Source organism: Ips typographus, linkage group LG1 (assembly GCF_016097725.1).
Source record: "Ips typographus isolate SLU linkage group LG1, UJ_Ityp_2.0, whole genome shotgun sequence".
NCBI lineage: Eukaryota > Metazoa > Arthropoda > Insecta > Coleoptera > Curculionidae > Ips > Ips typographus.
The window spans coordinates 13,897,032-13,913,454 of NC_138422.1; the positions used below are offsets into that span (position 1 = coordinate 13,897,032).

Sequence of the window (16,423 nt, forward strand, 5' to 3'; positions counted from 1 at the left end):
ATTATTATGATTTAACGGAACGATAAAAACTTAAAGGGTGTGTGAAAAAAAAACGCAAATATAGCTTTGCCGTATAACTGAATTTGGGTCATGGAACAAGGGATGGAAACAATGCGATAATGATCTATCCAAAAAGAAGGGTAGACAAAATGGGTCATGAGATTAACATAACAACTTTTCGACTGTTTTTCTTTTGCAAGTTTGGTGGCTTAAAACTTTGTCGCAACCTTTTTCCGGGATTACTTAGTGCCACCATGCAATTAAAGCAATCCCTACTTGCATTCATAATTATGTAACTCATTAAAAAGAAAAATATTACAAAATTTTAATTTTAACCAGTTTACCCACTCAAATCTTCATACGAGTATTCATTGTTGCCAAATTTCTATGCAGGTGTGGTAAAACAATGATAATTCCATGCGCGAGACAAAGACAAAAAACTTAAAAAAAATCCAAGTGGGCATACATTTTGCTGCGATGTTGTCAAACATCGCTTTGAGTTCTTCGACTGGATTACCTGCAATAAGTGTCCTATGTTTAGTTCGGTTTCTGTGTACATTTGTTTAAAAGACTTAATGCCGAATAGGCCAATGAATGATGACAAAATGATGTAACTAATTCAGTGGATTAATTTTGATAAGCTTCTGGCAACCTTATTAGCTTAAGATAAGTTTGCTTTTGACTGTGACATTACAGATAAAGAAAGTCACAGTCTGAATCACACTTAACTTACGCTTAAGTTAAAGTCCGTTGATGCAAATGGTGGTAAACTCTCAACTCATACTACTACTACCAAGCATCAACAAGTTTGACTTAATTGTTTCACTGTAGGCCTGCCACACCTTCAATTCTGGGCTGCCCCCCAGCTCCGGCCCCGTTCGGCGGTCCTTCCGCCACCTCCGAACCGCCGTCTCCTGCGCCTGCGTGCGATCGATTCGTGGCTCCACCACCTGCTGAGGGCGAACAGGAATCTACCGACTGTTATGCGCACGGCGCCTTTCCTAGCCCGGTGGCACCTGCTGCTCAGGAACGTTTTGCGCCACCCCCACTGCCTGCTCCATCACCTACAGAGGATAGATCTGGTGGCAGTCAGAGGTATTTTTGTTATCAGTGTTATCACTAAATCTGGAAAATTTGTCCTAAAATATATCAAAGCACAAAGTTAAAATTAAGATCTTACACGGTTCACTTTTACGTAGTTGCCAATTTACAAAAGAACTATTAAATATGTAATCATCCTTGATGAGCTGGTTTTTAAAAACTTTGTGTTTGGTTATCAAGGTACCAACAAGAAAAGTACCACTATCCTTCTCCGAATCAGTCGTCGGATAGGTTTTATCAGTATACAACCAACAAACCGGATAGGTACCATATGCCTGGTAGTGCTAGTCCCACGCCAAATGCGGGGTACTACCAGGCGGTGAATAACGGAGAGCAAAGGTACGGCGAAGGGCAGCGGTACATACCACCCAACGCTCATATGCCAGTCGAAAGGTTTGATTGAATATTTCCACATTAATCTAGTACTAATTTCTGGGGTTACTTAGATATGTACCACAGCCCCAGTCCCAAGAACCTTTTTACAGTTCGTATCAAGCCGCATACGAACGGTACCCAAAGTCGTTTCCATCAAGCGACCCTTACATGCGACGTGACTTAAACTATCACTATAGACTACCAGTGCAGTTCACTCAGAATCAGTACCAGAAAGTTAGGTTGGTGCTGCCGAAATTTGTGTCTTCTAAAAAAGGTGTTTAGTCTTGATCTCTGGTGCAGGTACTCTCACTTAGGAACACCCTCTAGGGTAAAGTGTTGTCCCTTCGACGGTGCCTCACCAGCTGGTGCTCGATCCAGTCCTGGGTCGAGTTCCAGCGCCAGTTCTGTTACCAGCGCAGGTCACGCTTCCAGTTTACAAGACGTTCAGTGCCAAAACTACACCGCCACTCACTATCAACAGGCAAGTTTAGGTTTTTGAGTGCTCGAAATCGACAAACAGAATTAAGATTTTGTCAAATCAGGAGAAAGGAACGCAGTGCCCCATTCCTCCTTTGGTGACGTCGCGTACTCCAACCACCTTGATATCGTGTCGTCATGGAGGATGTGAAGCTGCAGTGGAGTACGTGGGAGCAAGCGGAGGACGAAGAATATGCGCCACACCACCTCCAAGACCTCAAGATCGTTGCGAGGGTTGCATACAAGCGGCCGCCCAGCAAGCCGCTGTAGCCGCCCAATTGAATGTGCAACAGAAGATGGTCAGACAGCAACAACAAACTCCAATCTGGTAAGTTTTTGCTCGAAAATTAATTATCTTTGTCAATATTATGATCTTATAAGAAAACATTTATTTTTATTATTTTTTGTAATAATCTCAATAGTTTTACTGTACGTACCTTTTACGTTAATTAAACTCGTTAACGTTAACAAATCTGTTTAAGGTTTCAGAATCGATAATAAATCAAAAAACAAACAAACATTTGTTTGAAAAAGTTTCCTTTGAACTCTTATTTAAATATTTAAGCGACAATGCTGCACTAAAGTTGACAACACCGCTTCACTAATGTTTCAAAATTGACATTTGACGACGGTTGACGTGTTCACCTGTTTGTTAGCCATTAGAGTATATAACTATCTCTGTCTGAAATAACATTAAGCACTAGTGCAACAAAGATAAAGAGAGTCACCAAATAATACGTGTCACAGTTGATTTGTACGCATGTAAATAAACATAATTAATAGTATGTATGTCAATGACTTTGAATGAATTTCAATTTTTATATTTTAGTTGCTTTGAAATGTGTTTTCATTGCATTTACTACATTTATTCAATTACTAAATTAACAAAAAATAGTAAGTTAAACATAGAACGGTAGTTTAAACCAGGCTGTGACAAGTATTAAGTGAGATTTTTAGAGAAAAACAAATTTTTTTGCTTTTGTTTTGGATGACTCAAATTCAAAAAAGTGCCCACATATTGAGGTACTTGACTTAAAATACTCTTAACAAAGACAGAGCAACAGGTCAAGTCAAAGATGGAAGTGTTGAGAGACTATTAAGTGCTTTGCTGGCTAATAAACTTTGATTAGTCCAGAAAATGAGCAGTTCAGAGGAAGAATGTGCCATAGAGTTGGCTGCTTTGTAAGTACCCATTTTTTACTATGTAAAAATATACCAGTAACTGCTTTCAACTTGCCACCTACATATCCCATCCTGCTGGTCAAAATCTCATTCTAAGAGACAAATTTTAGCCGAGTATTGTCTGGCAGCGCTACAAAGGCCCGTTGACTCAAATCACAGAGAAACTTGAATAAGCATTTGGAATTTGAGATCTTGATAAAGTTCCAATACCCTTGGGAGGGTGTCTAAAGTTTGTGTCAGATGGCATTGTTTTATATTACAAAGCAGTAAATTTGTTTGAGGGTAAAGGAATGTGGTTTATTGTCTGATTTATAGACACTCAAAGGACAAGTAGTAAATTTCATTTTAAATCTCACTTACAGTGTGAAGGATTAATGCAAAACTTTTACCAACAAAAAGTTTAAAATTCAAGTTAATCACCAAGTGGTTTTTTTAGTGTATTAGATTTATCTTTCCAGTTATCTCCAAGTGTGATTTGTACAGTATAAATCTGCAGATAAATCATGTGTACAACTAATCTAGGCTTTGGGGTTCTATTTTCAGGTTGGCTGGGCTGACACCAATTTTAACATTTTTTGAACCCAACCAATTGACAAAAAGCTTGAAATGTCATTACTGAATTCACAATTTAGAAAATACCATACCAAGAACCAGACTTTAAAAAGCTCCTAACCCTGTATAGGTAAAAATAAAAAAATAGTTTACATAAACATTTATTTAATAACTTTTGATGATGGCTTTTATGTTATAATATTGAAACCAGTCATAATAAAGACCTCATATTTTGAATTTACTTTACTAAAAGAGCTATTTTAAAGGCAACTTGGAAGGTAATCAGCATGGTAACCAGCAGTTAAAAAAAACAATAAGTAATGGAAAGTTACTATAAGTAGGATTGCTTAAGGAGGGTTACATTTTACTTTCATTTATCATTCAGAAGTACTGACAAGCTACTAGTTTTGAAATTATCAGGAAACAGCCATTTTCAGGGCATTCTTTAAAAGGGTGCTGATAACAGTGCTAACAAATGACATACCAATTTAAGCATACTCTGGATTTCATGCATTGGAGGTTAAGTTTAATTTTATATTTAATTAGTGTTCTTAATTATACATGTTCTATAATAAATTGACCTTCAATATCAACTTTTGTACAATTATAATGGCATTTTTAATTCCTAGGATTCTCTGTAGGATGGTATGTTTAGTCCAAAGTACTCTGTTAATGTACTGTTTTGTACTATATTTGCTCGTAAATTTGTCAATAACAAAATCTTATTAAATTCACTCTACTTTACATATTTATATTCATTGGTAATACTTAGTGTTAATTACAACATCACATACATACAAAATTACTCATCACAGTACTGCCAAAATAACTAATCTTTTTTGATATGAAGTACTGCAGGAAGTGAGTAAGTAGGTGTAAGTGTATATTTGATTAAGTGGTATAAAAACTAAAAAGAGTAGTAAAAAGTCAATCTGGCAGTCAATCCATTGTTTAAAGTAGTTATTTTGATTATTCAACATTTTTTTCTTATTTTTGAGTTGCTATTTAATGCTGGGTTTAATGAGTTGCTTGCTGTGAAATTCTATACTTATTTTCACCGAATAAATTAAAGAAAAATCATAAAATCACACCACACTTTATATATTTTACTGAGTGATTAAATAGAACAGAACATTGACTGTATGGAAGTAACTAAACATGATCCAGATTTGAAATAAAATTCTGTACCACACAAAAATGTAAAATGTTTTGGTTATTCCATTGTTGCCGCATCTACAAGAGATTAGTGTCAGTCTATCTTTCTAGTTTTTCCCGAAACAGAACCAAATAGATTCTGGAAACATGGGTTCTTAAGCCCACGAAATTGACAATTTCACTGGAAATTTCATTTAACCAACTGATTTAAAGTGTTTTTGTAGATACAACCAAGGTTCTGACTTATTTGATCACTTGGTATACTATTACACTTTACTAAATGTTTGCTTATTTGCGGAATTGTAGTGAATCATCGTTGGTGATTTCTTAGCTACTCCTGCTTATTAGCAGTTTAATAGATTTTACTGTACTAAACTAGAATGTTTGATGTGTTACAAGGTCATAAGAGTCTACATTTTCTATTCGTTAGTGTATTCTATTATAGCTATTTACACACCATTAGTTCATAATGAACAAAACAAGGTTTGAAAACAATATTTTAGCAGCAGATTCTTTATTGCTTGTGTAAATACTTGCTTGTATTAGAATGTTACAACATTTTTAAATTACAGTGTAAAAAACTCAATTTGGTTGCCAATTTTTACTTTCGCGAGACAAAGCCGCACAATAATGCCTGAATGGCAGCAAACATGCCCTAGGGAAGTTAAAACCAAACAATTTCTTGTTCGCGGTCGAAGCCCTAAAGTCCCTGAGGGAATCGACAGCCTTATTAAGCTGCACAGAGGGAAAATAAACTTTCATCATGCCTACCTGTACACAACAAAACAAATTTACCGTAACGGTGTAGTATATTAACTGAGTTTCTGTAATTTTCCTTCAAAATTAAACGAAAACAATCAGCTACTATTTTCTCGTGGGTTTAGCCTGACAGACACAGATCCCTTCTGGTGTAATAGGGCCCATTAACCGGGCCTCTCATAGTTAATTAACCGGGAAGTGGGACCGTCGGCATCCAGAAGCGTCACCTACTTTTCATTCTACCGGGGGCAAATAAGGGCCAAAGTGTCGAAGCGAACGGGAAAACCCCCTCGGAAAGAGCATCCAGTCTTCTCTTTTCGACTATTTTCCTAACCCATATTGCGTTGTTTGCGTTCGGGGACGTTGCCGAAGTACGATGTCAATAAAACGCCTTCGAGTTTAGTGCAAATATTTGTTAGCAGATGGATTTCTCATACTTACTCTCGATTGAAAGTTTTTCTTCAATCATTGCCCAAGTTAAAGACCTATAAGGCGAAATTGAAATGAAAACTCTATAAAGCACTTTGTAAGGAAAACTAATAATTTGTCTGTCGTTTAAGATTGAAAGCTAATGCCTTTTCCAAATTAAGGGAAGGGAGCAATATCCTAGCCATAATTAAAGGTGTGACCTTTACGCCAGCTGTCATAATATGGCTACAACACTCCGAAAGTCAAGGAAACTAATTTACCCACACACCCACGTTTTAAACCTCAGTAAACAGTCAAGTGATGTCGTGATTTAAATTTCGTAAGGTTTGATGATTTAGAATGAAGTAAGAAAGCAGAAGCCAGAATGTAATTTTATATGCCAACATTAGCGTTTAGTTGTTTCTGCCTAATTACCTACATGAACATGAACATAATGAAGATGGATTATTTCACACATATGCTATGTTTACCCTAAAACTAAAATCCGAGTAAAATCTATATCAGTTTGAATACAAATACAGTGTCATAAATTAGTTCAAAAATGGAGATCTCAAAAACAGAAAGGAAATGTAGTTACGAGTTTAAATTAGACAGTTAATGTACGTACGTATATAATGACGCCAACCTCAATACTTCTTCAATAAGTCTCTGACGTACACCACAAGGCTACACAAACCGAAATTATGACTTTGATTTTTATTTCGTCTATACAGGGTGTCCCACGACGAAAGACATCGATTGATATTGGAAAAAGTATAAATAGAAGAGTTTTGAAAATTCGGCGGGATACTGATGTGGGCATGCCGAATCTAACTAAAATATTTTCAAGATAGTTGCACTTCCGTTTATACCGGAAGTCGATCACAACTTTCTTATTTTAAATAGAACACCCTATATATTATTACATGTTTGGATTCCTCACAAAATTCTGACCAAATTTTGTGTACAATGCCCTATGCCTATCTCTAGCCGTTTTTGAAATATTTGATGTTTTCCCAAAAAAGTGACAGTTGCAACGCTCAACATATTTTTGTACTCTGTCAAAACCATATTTCATTTTGCAATGAAACTTTGGGTTATTGTAAATAAAGGATCGTTTTATTAAACTGAGGGTGCGTAATGACCCATTTGTATACAGGGTCGTCAAAAAAAAATCATAAACCTGTCACTAAAAAAAATGAAAAATTTCAAGTTTTTTAAATAGAAACCCACATTTTTTATGACGGAATCATTTTGAGCATTAAAAATTACTATACGTTTCAATTTACTTGCCTATACCTAAATCCAGCCCATTTCGTTTTATTTAAAAATAAACATTTTTTATTCATAAAACTCCAGATTTCTGGAAAATCTCTCTCTAATTACGTGTGGATTTATGTCACACCAGTAGTGTGAATTATGTCTATTGAACATTCCATTTTTAGTGAATTTGGCTTCGTCGCTCTAAATAATATTATTAAAAAACAATTCTTCTCCATAGTGACTAGTCAGCAAAAACTCACTAAAAACCACTCTCTTCGGAAATTCAACCTCTTTTAAGTGTTACACTAATTTAAATGAAAAAGGGTGAAATTTATGTTTCTTCAGGATCCTTTGAATTGAGCTTTAGGATATGCCTGATTCTACGGAAACGTGTTTAAATATAGCCCAAAATTGCAATTTCTACATTTGTATTATTAAGGATTGGTTTTGTTTTAATAGCTTTTATCTTCACAGATCCCGTATTCTTAAAATTTTCAATTATTTGCTTGACAGCTTTTGGTGATGGCTTTGGTTTTTCTGGATAACGAGCGGCAAATACCTCACACGTTCTACTCACAACTTTATCACATTCTCCGTAAATAATAAACAAATTTAATGGGTTGGATTTAGGTATAGGCAAGTAAATTGAAACGTATAGTAATTTTTAATGCTCAAAATGATTACGTCATAAAAAATGTGGGTTTCTATTTAAAAAACTTGAAATTTTTCATTTTTTTTAGTGGCAAGTTTATGATTTTTTTTTGACGACCCTGTATACAAATGCGTCATTACGCATCCTCAGTTTAATAAAACGATCCTTTATTTTCAATAACCCAAAGTTTCATTGCAAAATGAAATACGGTTTGTACAGAGTACAAAAATATGTTGAGCGTTGCAACTGTCACTTTTTTGGAAAAACATCAAATATTTCGAAAACGGCTAGAGATAGGCATAGGGTATTGTATACAAAAGTTGGTCAGAATTTTGTGAGGAATCCAAATACGTAATAATATATAGAGTGTTCTATTTAAAATAAGAAAGTTGTGATCGACTTCCGGTATAAACGGAAGTGCAACCATCTTGAAAATATTTTAGTTAGATTGGGCATGCCGACATCAGTATCCTGCCAAATTTTCAAAACTCACCTATTTATACTTTTTCCAATATCAATCGATGTCTTTCGTCGTGGGACACCCTGTATACAACTGATTTTGACTAAACAAAAATTGTCATTTAAAGTTTTTCACATTAGGTTTGATTAGAGACTTACAACCACTGTTTTTGTGAATACTTTGAAAGGAAAAAATGACTGGACTTATGGTTGCATAAAAATTGGTGATAATTCATCTCCCATGGTTCTCTCCGGTAAAAGTGAAAATATACGGGAAGAATCAGAGGACACAAGAAATTTTAATTTTGCGACCAAATTAGGGACATCAAAAATTAAAAATTGAGTGAAAATATAACTGACAAAAACAAATTACACAACCTAAATGTTGCAAAAGACCGAAGAAGTTAGTTTGAGGTGATAACATAACAGAGAAAAAGAATATTTTGACATTGGACTGTTTTTGTCCAGTGTTTTATCCATTTTGTTTAGCTTGAAAATAAAGATAATTGAAATTTAATAAATGGAATTTATTTAGTAAATGGAATTTTAATTGAATTTAGCAAACTTAAGAAGAGTCTCGAGAATAATAATTAACAGAGCTAAGTCTACTGGTTTCAATTTAAAACATTTCCACAGCAAATGTGTGCAAATAGCATGTTTCTAACCTACATGATTTTAAAACTCAATTTGTAGTGGCCTAAGAAAAAGTTCAGGGTTTTCCTATACAATCCCCCATGTTTTTCTCTTAAAAATGTCATTTTTGTTTTTGTTTTTTAATTGTCATTAAATAGAGTCTCCAATGAACAAATACCTGTTTTTTTTAATGGCAGAAAGTTCAATATTCTACAACAAATGGTTTAGATGTTGCAGAATTGCAATTTGTTGCAATCACATCTAAAATATTTTTGTACTACTGTACTACCTACTTTTTGTATTACTTAATCTCGACCATTTTTGTTCTGAGTTGAAGTTTTGTCGTTTTCGAGATATTTACCACTAAACATTGAAAATTTCAATATTTGGAAGGCAGACGGTAGATGTCAGGAGAAATCAGTTTATCCTACTTTTCTCAGATCTATATTATCACCCCTTTTCAAAGTTTACAAAAGGTTTAAAATTTTTGCTTTTTCCAAATCCACTATTTCTCATTCTTAGTTGTCCACCAGGTACTTAAAATTAGGGGAATATGTCGTTTTTTGGATTCAAGTTGATAGTACGCACACTGGTGGACATTTCACGAAACTGAAAATAATTTCTTGACATTCTTTAGGACCGCTTTGGAATCAATTTTGTTTTTCCAAAGCTCTACGAGTAACCGTTTTGTCAAAAAAGCTGAGTATCACTCTTATTTAGAAACCCTGTCGAGCACCCTGTACATTATGCATGTTTTAGGAAAACTGTTCATCATCAGGTATTCGTTTTGATCGATTTATTGACAGTCGTTTATCAATGTAAACATGGAACGGTTTCAGTAATATTGCTTTATTTCTATGAAATTTTGGTATAATTTTGATTACTCGAAGATTTTTAATTAAGAAGTTTAATTAAACATCAAAGACATCATATCCACCATTGTACAATATTAGCACTTTCTCATGTAGTTAATTTGACATTACCATGGTTCTTCGAGCAAATTTCGGAAGAATACTGTTTTAATTAAGCTCCAAAAGACCTAAGAAGGCTCAATTGGTTTCCTAGGGAAACTCGCCTTTGTCCGAGTTTTCAATTAAGATTCTCCCTCTTTCCACCAGGCTCGAAAAAGACACGCTGCGTCACAGGCGAGAGCTTTTCATCAGGAACGTCTTATCGCCGAACGGCAATCTCGTATATTTATTGCTTATTGGGGCGAAGAAATTGATGAGAGTGCACCCGTTTACTCCATCAGAAAAAAAAAAGCGCACAAACTGTAAAAGGAAATAATTTCCAAGTGCAAGTAAACACGAACCAGTCAGTGTTTTTAAGCGGAAACTGGCGACGAACCGGGGGAAAAGCCAGAGTCTTTTCAAAAGTCGGTCGGACCGAGTTTTAAAGTTAATAATAAGGTGCTGACGGGGGCGAAAAGTTGAAAGTCTCTTTGCAAAGCTCGGCAAATGTCACCTACCCTCAATCGTTATTGCTCTCTTGATTGTTAAGAAAATGCCAACACGAAATAAACAGCTTTAAAGTTCTCGGATTGTTTTCCGCATCAAAAGGGGAAAACTTCAATTGGTTCACTTTACGAACTGTTAAGTGAGTTGATTGTGTTCTGTATACATAGAGCATAGTTCTTTTTATAATAGGGCCGACCTGTTTAATGGAAGTGTAATTTGATTTAAGTTTGAATTACTTACACAAAGCTAATAATGTAATTTTTGTCAAAAAGATGCTATTCAAGTCAAAAAATTGGAAAATACCAAGTTTAGAAGCGATCAATATAAAACAAAATTTCGACAAAGTTATCAAATTTTGTTAAGAAAATTGAAGTTAGTACTTTGAAGAGACTTTTGAAAATCTAATTTAACCTTTCTGAAACTTTATAAAACTCAATCAAGCTAAATATTCAAAACACAACTTTAACCCCTGTTTTAATAAAATTAGACTTTAGTAAAATTGAAATATTGGTTATATCCAACTTAATTTTTCCTAATAGCTGTTTATGTAAAGTCAATTTGGTGTAATTTAAATGAGTTTGGCAAAGACTTTTCTACAGACTTTTAAACCACTTTGTATAACAACGGTAAAAATATGTCATAACCATATCATCGTCATTTGTTTGCTTTTTATTCACTAGTTTTGAATATACCAACCTATAATAATAATTCTTATTATGCACCCGTGAATAATGACTACACATTACACAAGACAGAACAATTAGCTAGGCTGAATCTATTTTAATTTGAAAATAATAATAGTACTGAAAACAGAAAAAAAAGAAAAGTTCTAAAAGTTAATTAACTAGAATTGCAATTTGGATTGGAATTTTTGCTCTCGTGTTGGTACGAAAAATCTTGCAAAATACATTATTAAGTAAATTGTATTCACGATTTTCTTGGAAATAGCGTTAAACATCCAATTTAACGTCTTCTGCCAATACAATTGAGCACCAATTTTTCTTTTTATTTCGAAATCTACTGACTTCTAATCTTCTTGAAATCCTATTAAATAGTCCATCCTTTTAGAACTCCTTTGTTGTTGACGCTATAATTAGCGGCATTTTAAAGCAAAATACAAGCCTTTATAACGCTTATTAAAGTAGATTTAGAATGTTTATTTCATAATAATAAAAGTGAAGAAGATATGATTAAAATATAATTTTCGATATAATAACAGAAAGAAAAGTAGCACAAAGCAAAAAAAAATCTACAAGAACTTATTTATACAGTGTGTCCCAAATTGGTTCTACATGTATTGGGATCTCTGTAACCGTAAGAGCTACAGAGTCGGTTAAATGGGGAAAGTTTTAGATAATTTTATGTGAAACTTATTTCCGGTTTCCAAATTTTACGTAGAACACGATGACGTAATTAGAAAAAATCTATCGTCATTGGTTTCCGAGATATGGATGATAACTTTGTAAGCCATCTTGAAGGCGGCCATAAGAATTTACAAAGTTATCGTTTGCAAGACTGTTTAAAATGCAGCCTCTGACGTTTTTCCAATTTTCCGGAAAACGGAGAAAGATAATTTAATTTGGAAACCGGAATTAAGTTTCACATAAAATTCTCTAAAACTTTTCCCATTTAACCGACTCTGTAGCTCTTACCGTTTTCGAGATCTCAATACATGCATCACCAATTTGGACCGCACTGTATACCTATATTATAGAATTTATTTCAATTAAATTGCGAACAAAGTAACTCTATTATTTGAGTGTTTATTATTGAGAGACTTATTTCAAATAGATTAGATTCTATTTGATAAGATATATTCTATTTGGTTCAAAAAACTGATACATCATTCGATATTTTGTAGTTTTTACTAGATTTTCATAGATTTTGGGGGCTTTACTTAACATTACTATCTACAATGGTGCCAAATCGAGTTAAAGATATATTGATTAATCACACAAAAATTATAAGTTTTTACAACATGTACAGGGTGTCCCACGTAGAACGACATCTTACCTTCTTATCTGGATACTGATTCGAGAAATTTTTATCGATACAAAAGTTGTAGATCTCAAGTTGATCTTTCTTCTTCACTATATGTCACATTGTTATGTCACTTCATTTTACTTTGATTTTTTGGTATATATTATACCAAGGTGTAATGAGTCATTTGTAGAAAAAAAAATATGTAAAATTATTTATTTCTTGGCCCATACTAGATTAGGTTCAATCTAAACTATAATTTCCAATTTACAATTAGATTTTTGTCAAATTGCTGCTTATTTTAGCTTATCACTAGTTAATCTAAAGCGCTTTTACAATAATTGATTATTTTGCTGTACTATTCGATTAACTTTTTACATTTAACCGATTAATCCATTATAAGTTTTAATTAACTTGACGATCTTATTTACGCTTAGTAAATTGCTACATGTTGCAAACATTCGACTGATCATTCGTTTTAGTCACCCACGATGCTCTGGGATTACTTGTTTATATCCGTTTAAAATTTTGATTAAATAGGAATTACCTCGCTTGGTCATTCCACTTTGCTCTTGTGCTATAAACTCAGTTTACCTAATTAACTTGTCTAATTTCTCAGTCAAACGTTTGTACGCCTTTGCACTTGCTCTACCTAATTATAGAGTACTTTGTAGAATTTCTGTTCGTTTTACCTCGTTTTAGCCTTTGATTGTCAATATCCGAACGCTTCGTCAAGTCGTCTTTTAATTAGTTGTTTAGACCTGGAACATACTAGCTTTAAATTTAATTTACAGTAATTAGTGGGTACCGAGTTTTTTTAATTTTAATTATAATATACGCACTGTTCGGAACCTGAAAACTGTCAAATTCAATTCCCTGAAACTACAAAACATATTTGAAAAGTAGAAAATACCAGTTAGAATTTCGTTAAATGCATTTTATAACTTTATGAGCGCAATTTTGGCACTTATCAAATTTTGGAGTCAGTTTAAATTCTTTTAATTTGGTGTAAACCTAGAAACTGTCAAATTCAATCTTAGGAAGGTAAAAAAGGTTTCTGACTTTAGTTCCGTCTGTTACGAATGTGACAACTGTCAAAATCCTTTCCAGAGAGCTATAAAACTACAACAATGGAAACAATTCGAGAAAACTGTCAACAAACGTCAAAAAATCAAAATTAATATTTTACAATGTAAATCCCTATTCCCTAGAATCACGTCCCGAAATATTTCGGTATTATTTCCCGACACTCTGTAAACCTATTTCAATTTAACTCCGGTCATAAAAATTAAATTAAAGTTGCGAAAACTGAAAAAAAAAACTGAGCAATTCAACTAAAACTTGGGCCGTTTCTGTTTATCTTCCGCTAGTAATTATCTCAAAAACAACAAGCGTCCGACCTTACGGAGCACCTCCGAATATCTCAAACAGAAACTTCCACAAATATAATTCCAGGAACTTCTTACAGCAAACTTCAGAAGCAAAAGCGGTACAGTTTCCAAGTCAAACAAGATCTGACGGTTGGTTTTCCTTTAGTTTTTAGTTTCATCCAGAGCATGTCAACATTTTGGAAACGAGGAGCCGGCGTGATATTAGTTTTCTGTTGTTCTTGTCTGTTCGCGTATACAAAAGTCGAAATGAAAGACATTGGAACTGAAATATTCAGCTTTCTGCCGCATCAATTATTATTACTGGGTGGGGTTTTGCGTATTCAGGATTTTTCTTTTGTTTGTACAGGACTGAAACCGATTTACATTTTGGGGTGTTTCGTGAAAATTTATTAACATCCCTTACAATATATCATTGTTCCTAAGTATTCATATAGCTTGTCTGGTAACTCACGTATCTCCCTAAAAGCGAGGATTATATTTTATGAAAGGGTCTAATTTAGCCCAATCAATAATATAAGATTGCTGCATTGTTCTTGGATGATTAGGACCTATATCTGTTCGGTTAATAATGCAACATCAAATCTAAACATGAATCATCTTTAATAGGTTCTAGTTACAGTCCCGATATTTCTGGATCTGTGTTTGGTTGATTTACTAAAGACAGACTTTTAGTTTCCAGTAAATTACTGGTAAACTACAAATACTGTGTTTCTGTCAGTTCAAGTTTGACACCGCTTTTCTTCCTGACTGAACCAAATTGTGTAGTGTTTTTTTGGTTATTGGATATTGGAAATTTAATGAGGATTCCAAAAATGTGCGTAGAACAGTCATTTTCTCACTGTAAGTGGGTTTTACAAGCGATTTCGTCATGACGGTCTGCTTAAAACAGTCATTTTCTTTCTAAGTGGGTTTCACTGTCAAACTGTGCTCAAAAGTTGCAAAAAGTGTTTTTTTAGGTTATTGGATATTGTAAATTTAATGAGGATTCCAAAAATGTGCGTAGAACAGTCATTTTCTCACTCTAAGTGGGTTTTACAAGCGATTTCGTTTTGACTGTCTGCTTAAAACAGTAATTTTCTTACTTTAAGTGGGTTTGACTGTCAAAAGTGTCAAACTGTGCTCAAAAGTTGCAAAAAGTGTTTTTTCAGGTTATTGGATATTGGAAATTTAATGAGGATTCCAAAAATGTGTGTAGAACAGTCATTATCTCACTGTAAATGGGTTTTACAAGCGATTTCGTCTTGACTGTCTGCTTAAAACAGTAATTTTCTTACTCTAAGTGGGTTTGACTGTCAAACTGTGCTCAAAAGTTGCAAAAAGTGTTTTTTCAGGTTATTGGATATTGGAAATTTAATGAGGATTCCAAAAATGTGCGTAGAACAGTCATTTTCTCCCTCTAAGTGGGTTTTACAAGCGATTTCGTTTTGACTGTCTGCTTAAAACAGTAATTTTCTTACTTTAAGTGGGTTTGACTGTCAAAAGTGTCAAACTGTGCTCAAAAGTTGCAAAAAGTGTTTTTTCAGGTTATTGGATATTGGAAATTTAATGAGGATTCCAAAAATGTGTGTAGAACAGTCATTATCTCACTGTAAATGGGTTTTACAAGCGATTTCGTCTTGACTGTCTGCTTAAAACAGTAATTTTCTTACTCTAAGTGGGTTTGACTGTCAAACTGTGCTCAAAAGTTGCAAAAAGTGTTTTTTCAGGTTATTGGATATTGGAAATTTAATGAGGATTCCAAAAATGTGCGTAGAACAGTCATTTTCTCCCTCTAAGTGGGTTTTACAAGCGATTTCGTTTTGACTGTCTGCTTAAAACAGTAATTTTCTTACTTTAAGTGGGTTTGACTGTCAAAAGTGTCAAACTGTGCTCAAAAGTTGCAAAAAGTGTTTTTTCAGGTTATTGGATATTGGAAATTTAATGAGGATTCCAAAAATGTGCGTAGAACAGTCATTTTCTCACTCTAAGTGGGTTTTACAAGCGATTTCGTTTTGACTGTCTGCTTAAAACAGTAATTTTCTTACTTTAAGTGGGTTTGACTGTCAAAAGTGTCAAACTGTGCTCAAAAGTTGCAAAAAGTGTTTTTTCAGGTTATTGGATATTGGAAATTTAATGAGGATTCCAAAAATGTGCGTAGAACAGTCATTTTCTCACTCTAAGTGGGTTTTACAAGCGATTTCGTTTTGACTGTCTGCTTAAAACAGTAATTTTCTTACTTTAAGTGGGTTTGACTGTCAAAAGTGTCAAACTGTGCTCAAAAGTTGCAAAAAGTGTTTTTTCAGGTTATTGGATATTGGAAATTTTATGAGGATTCCAAAAATGTGTGTAGAACAGTCATTATCTCACTGTAAATGGGTTTTACAAGCGATTTCGTCTTGACTGTCTGCTTAAAACAGTAATTTTCTTACTCTAAGTGGATTTGACTGTCAAACTGTGCTCAAAAGTTGCAAAAAGTGTTTTTTCAGGTTATTGGATATTGGAAATTTAATGAGGATTCCAAAAATGTGCGTAGAACAGTCATTTTCTCCCTCTAAGTGGGTTTTACAAGCGATTTCGTTTTGACTGTCTGCTTAAAACAG

General features: G+C 33.9%; 2 protein-coding genes and 1 long non-coding RNA gene across 5 annotated transcripts in view; 2 read left to right on the forward strand and 1 right to left on the reverse strand.

Moving 5' to 3' along the window:
• The window catches only part of LOC145740329 (uncharacterized), a 71,288-nt gene extending 69,415 nt beyond the window's left edge, over nucleotides 1–1,873 (reverse strand). The window contains exon 1 of the mRNA XM_081995827.1: nucleotides 1,863–1,873. The gene's annotated coding sequence lies outside the window, so the exon portion shown is untranslated. The remainder of the gene's footprint in view (nucleotides 1–1,862) is intronic.
• Nucleotides 1–16,423, forward strand: part of rho-5 (rhomboid-5) — an 84,448-nt gene that overhangs the window by 37,942 nt on the left and 30,083 nt on the right. For 2 of the 3 annotated variants that reach the window (XM_081995784.1, XM_081995786.1), the window contains exons 8-12: nucleotides 832–1,095; nucleotides 1,282–1,494; nucleotides 1,548–1,715; nucleotides 1,759–1,957; nucleotides 2,019–2,281. In XM_081995784.1, the coding sequence (XP_081851910.1) occupies nucleotides 832–1,095; nucleotides 1,282–1,494; nucleotides 1,548–1,715; nucleotides 1,759–1,957; nucleotides 2,019–2,281 (1,107 nt within the window). The remainder of the gene's footprint in view (nucleotides 1–831; nucleotides 1,096–1,281; nucleotides 1,495–1,547; nucleotides 1,716–1,758; nucleotides 1,958–2,018; nucleotides 2,282–16,423) is intronic. The other variant, XM_081995785.1, reaches the window with a different exon arrangement.
• LOC145740367 (uncharacterized) lies at nucleotides 2,590–5,428 on the forward strand. Its single transcript, XR_014181393.1, has 2 exons — nucleotides 2,590–3,135; nucleotides 3,679–5,428. It is a non-coding gene; the product is annotated as an uncharacterized LOC145740367 (long non-coding RNA).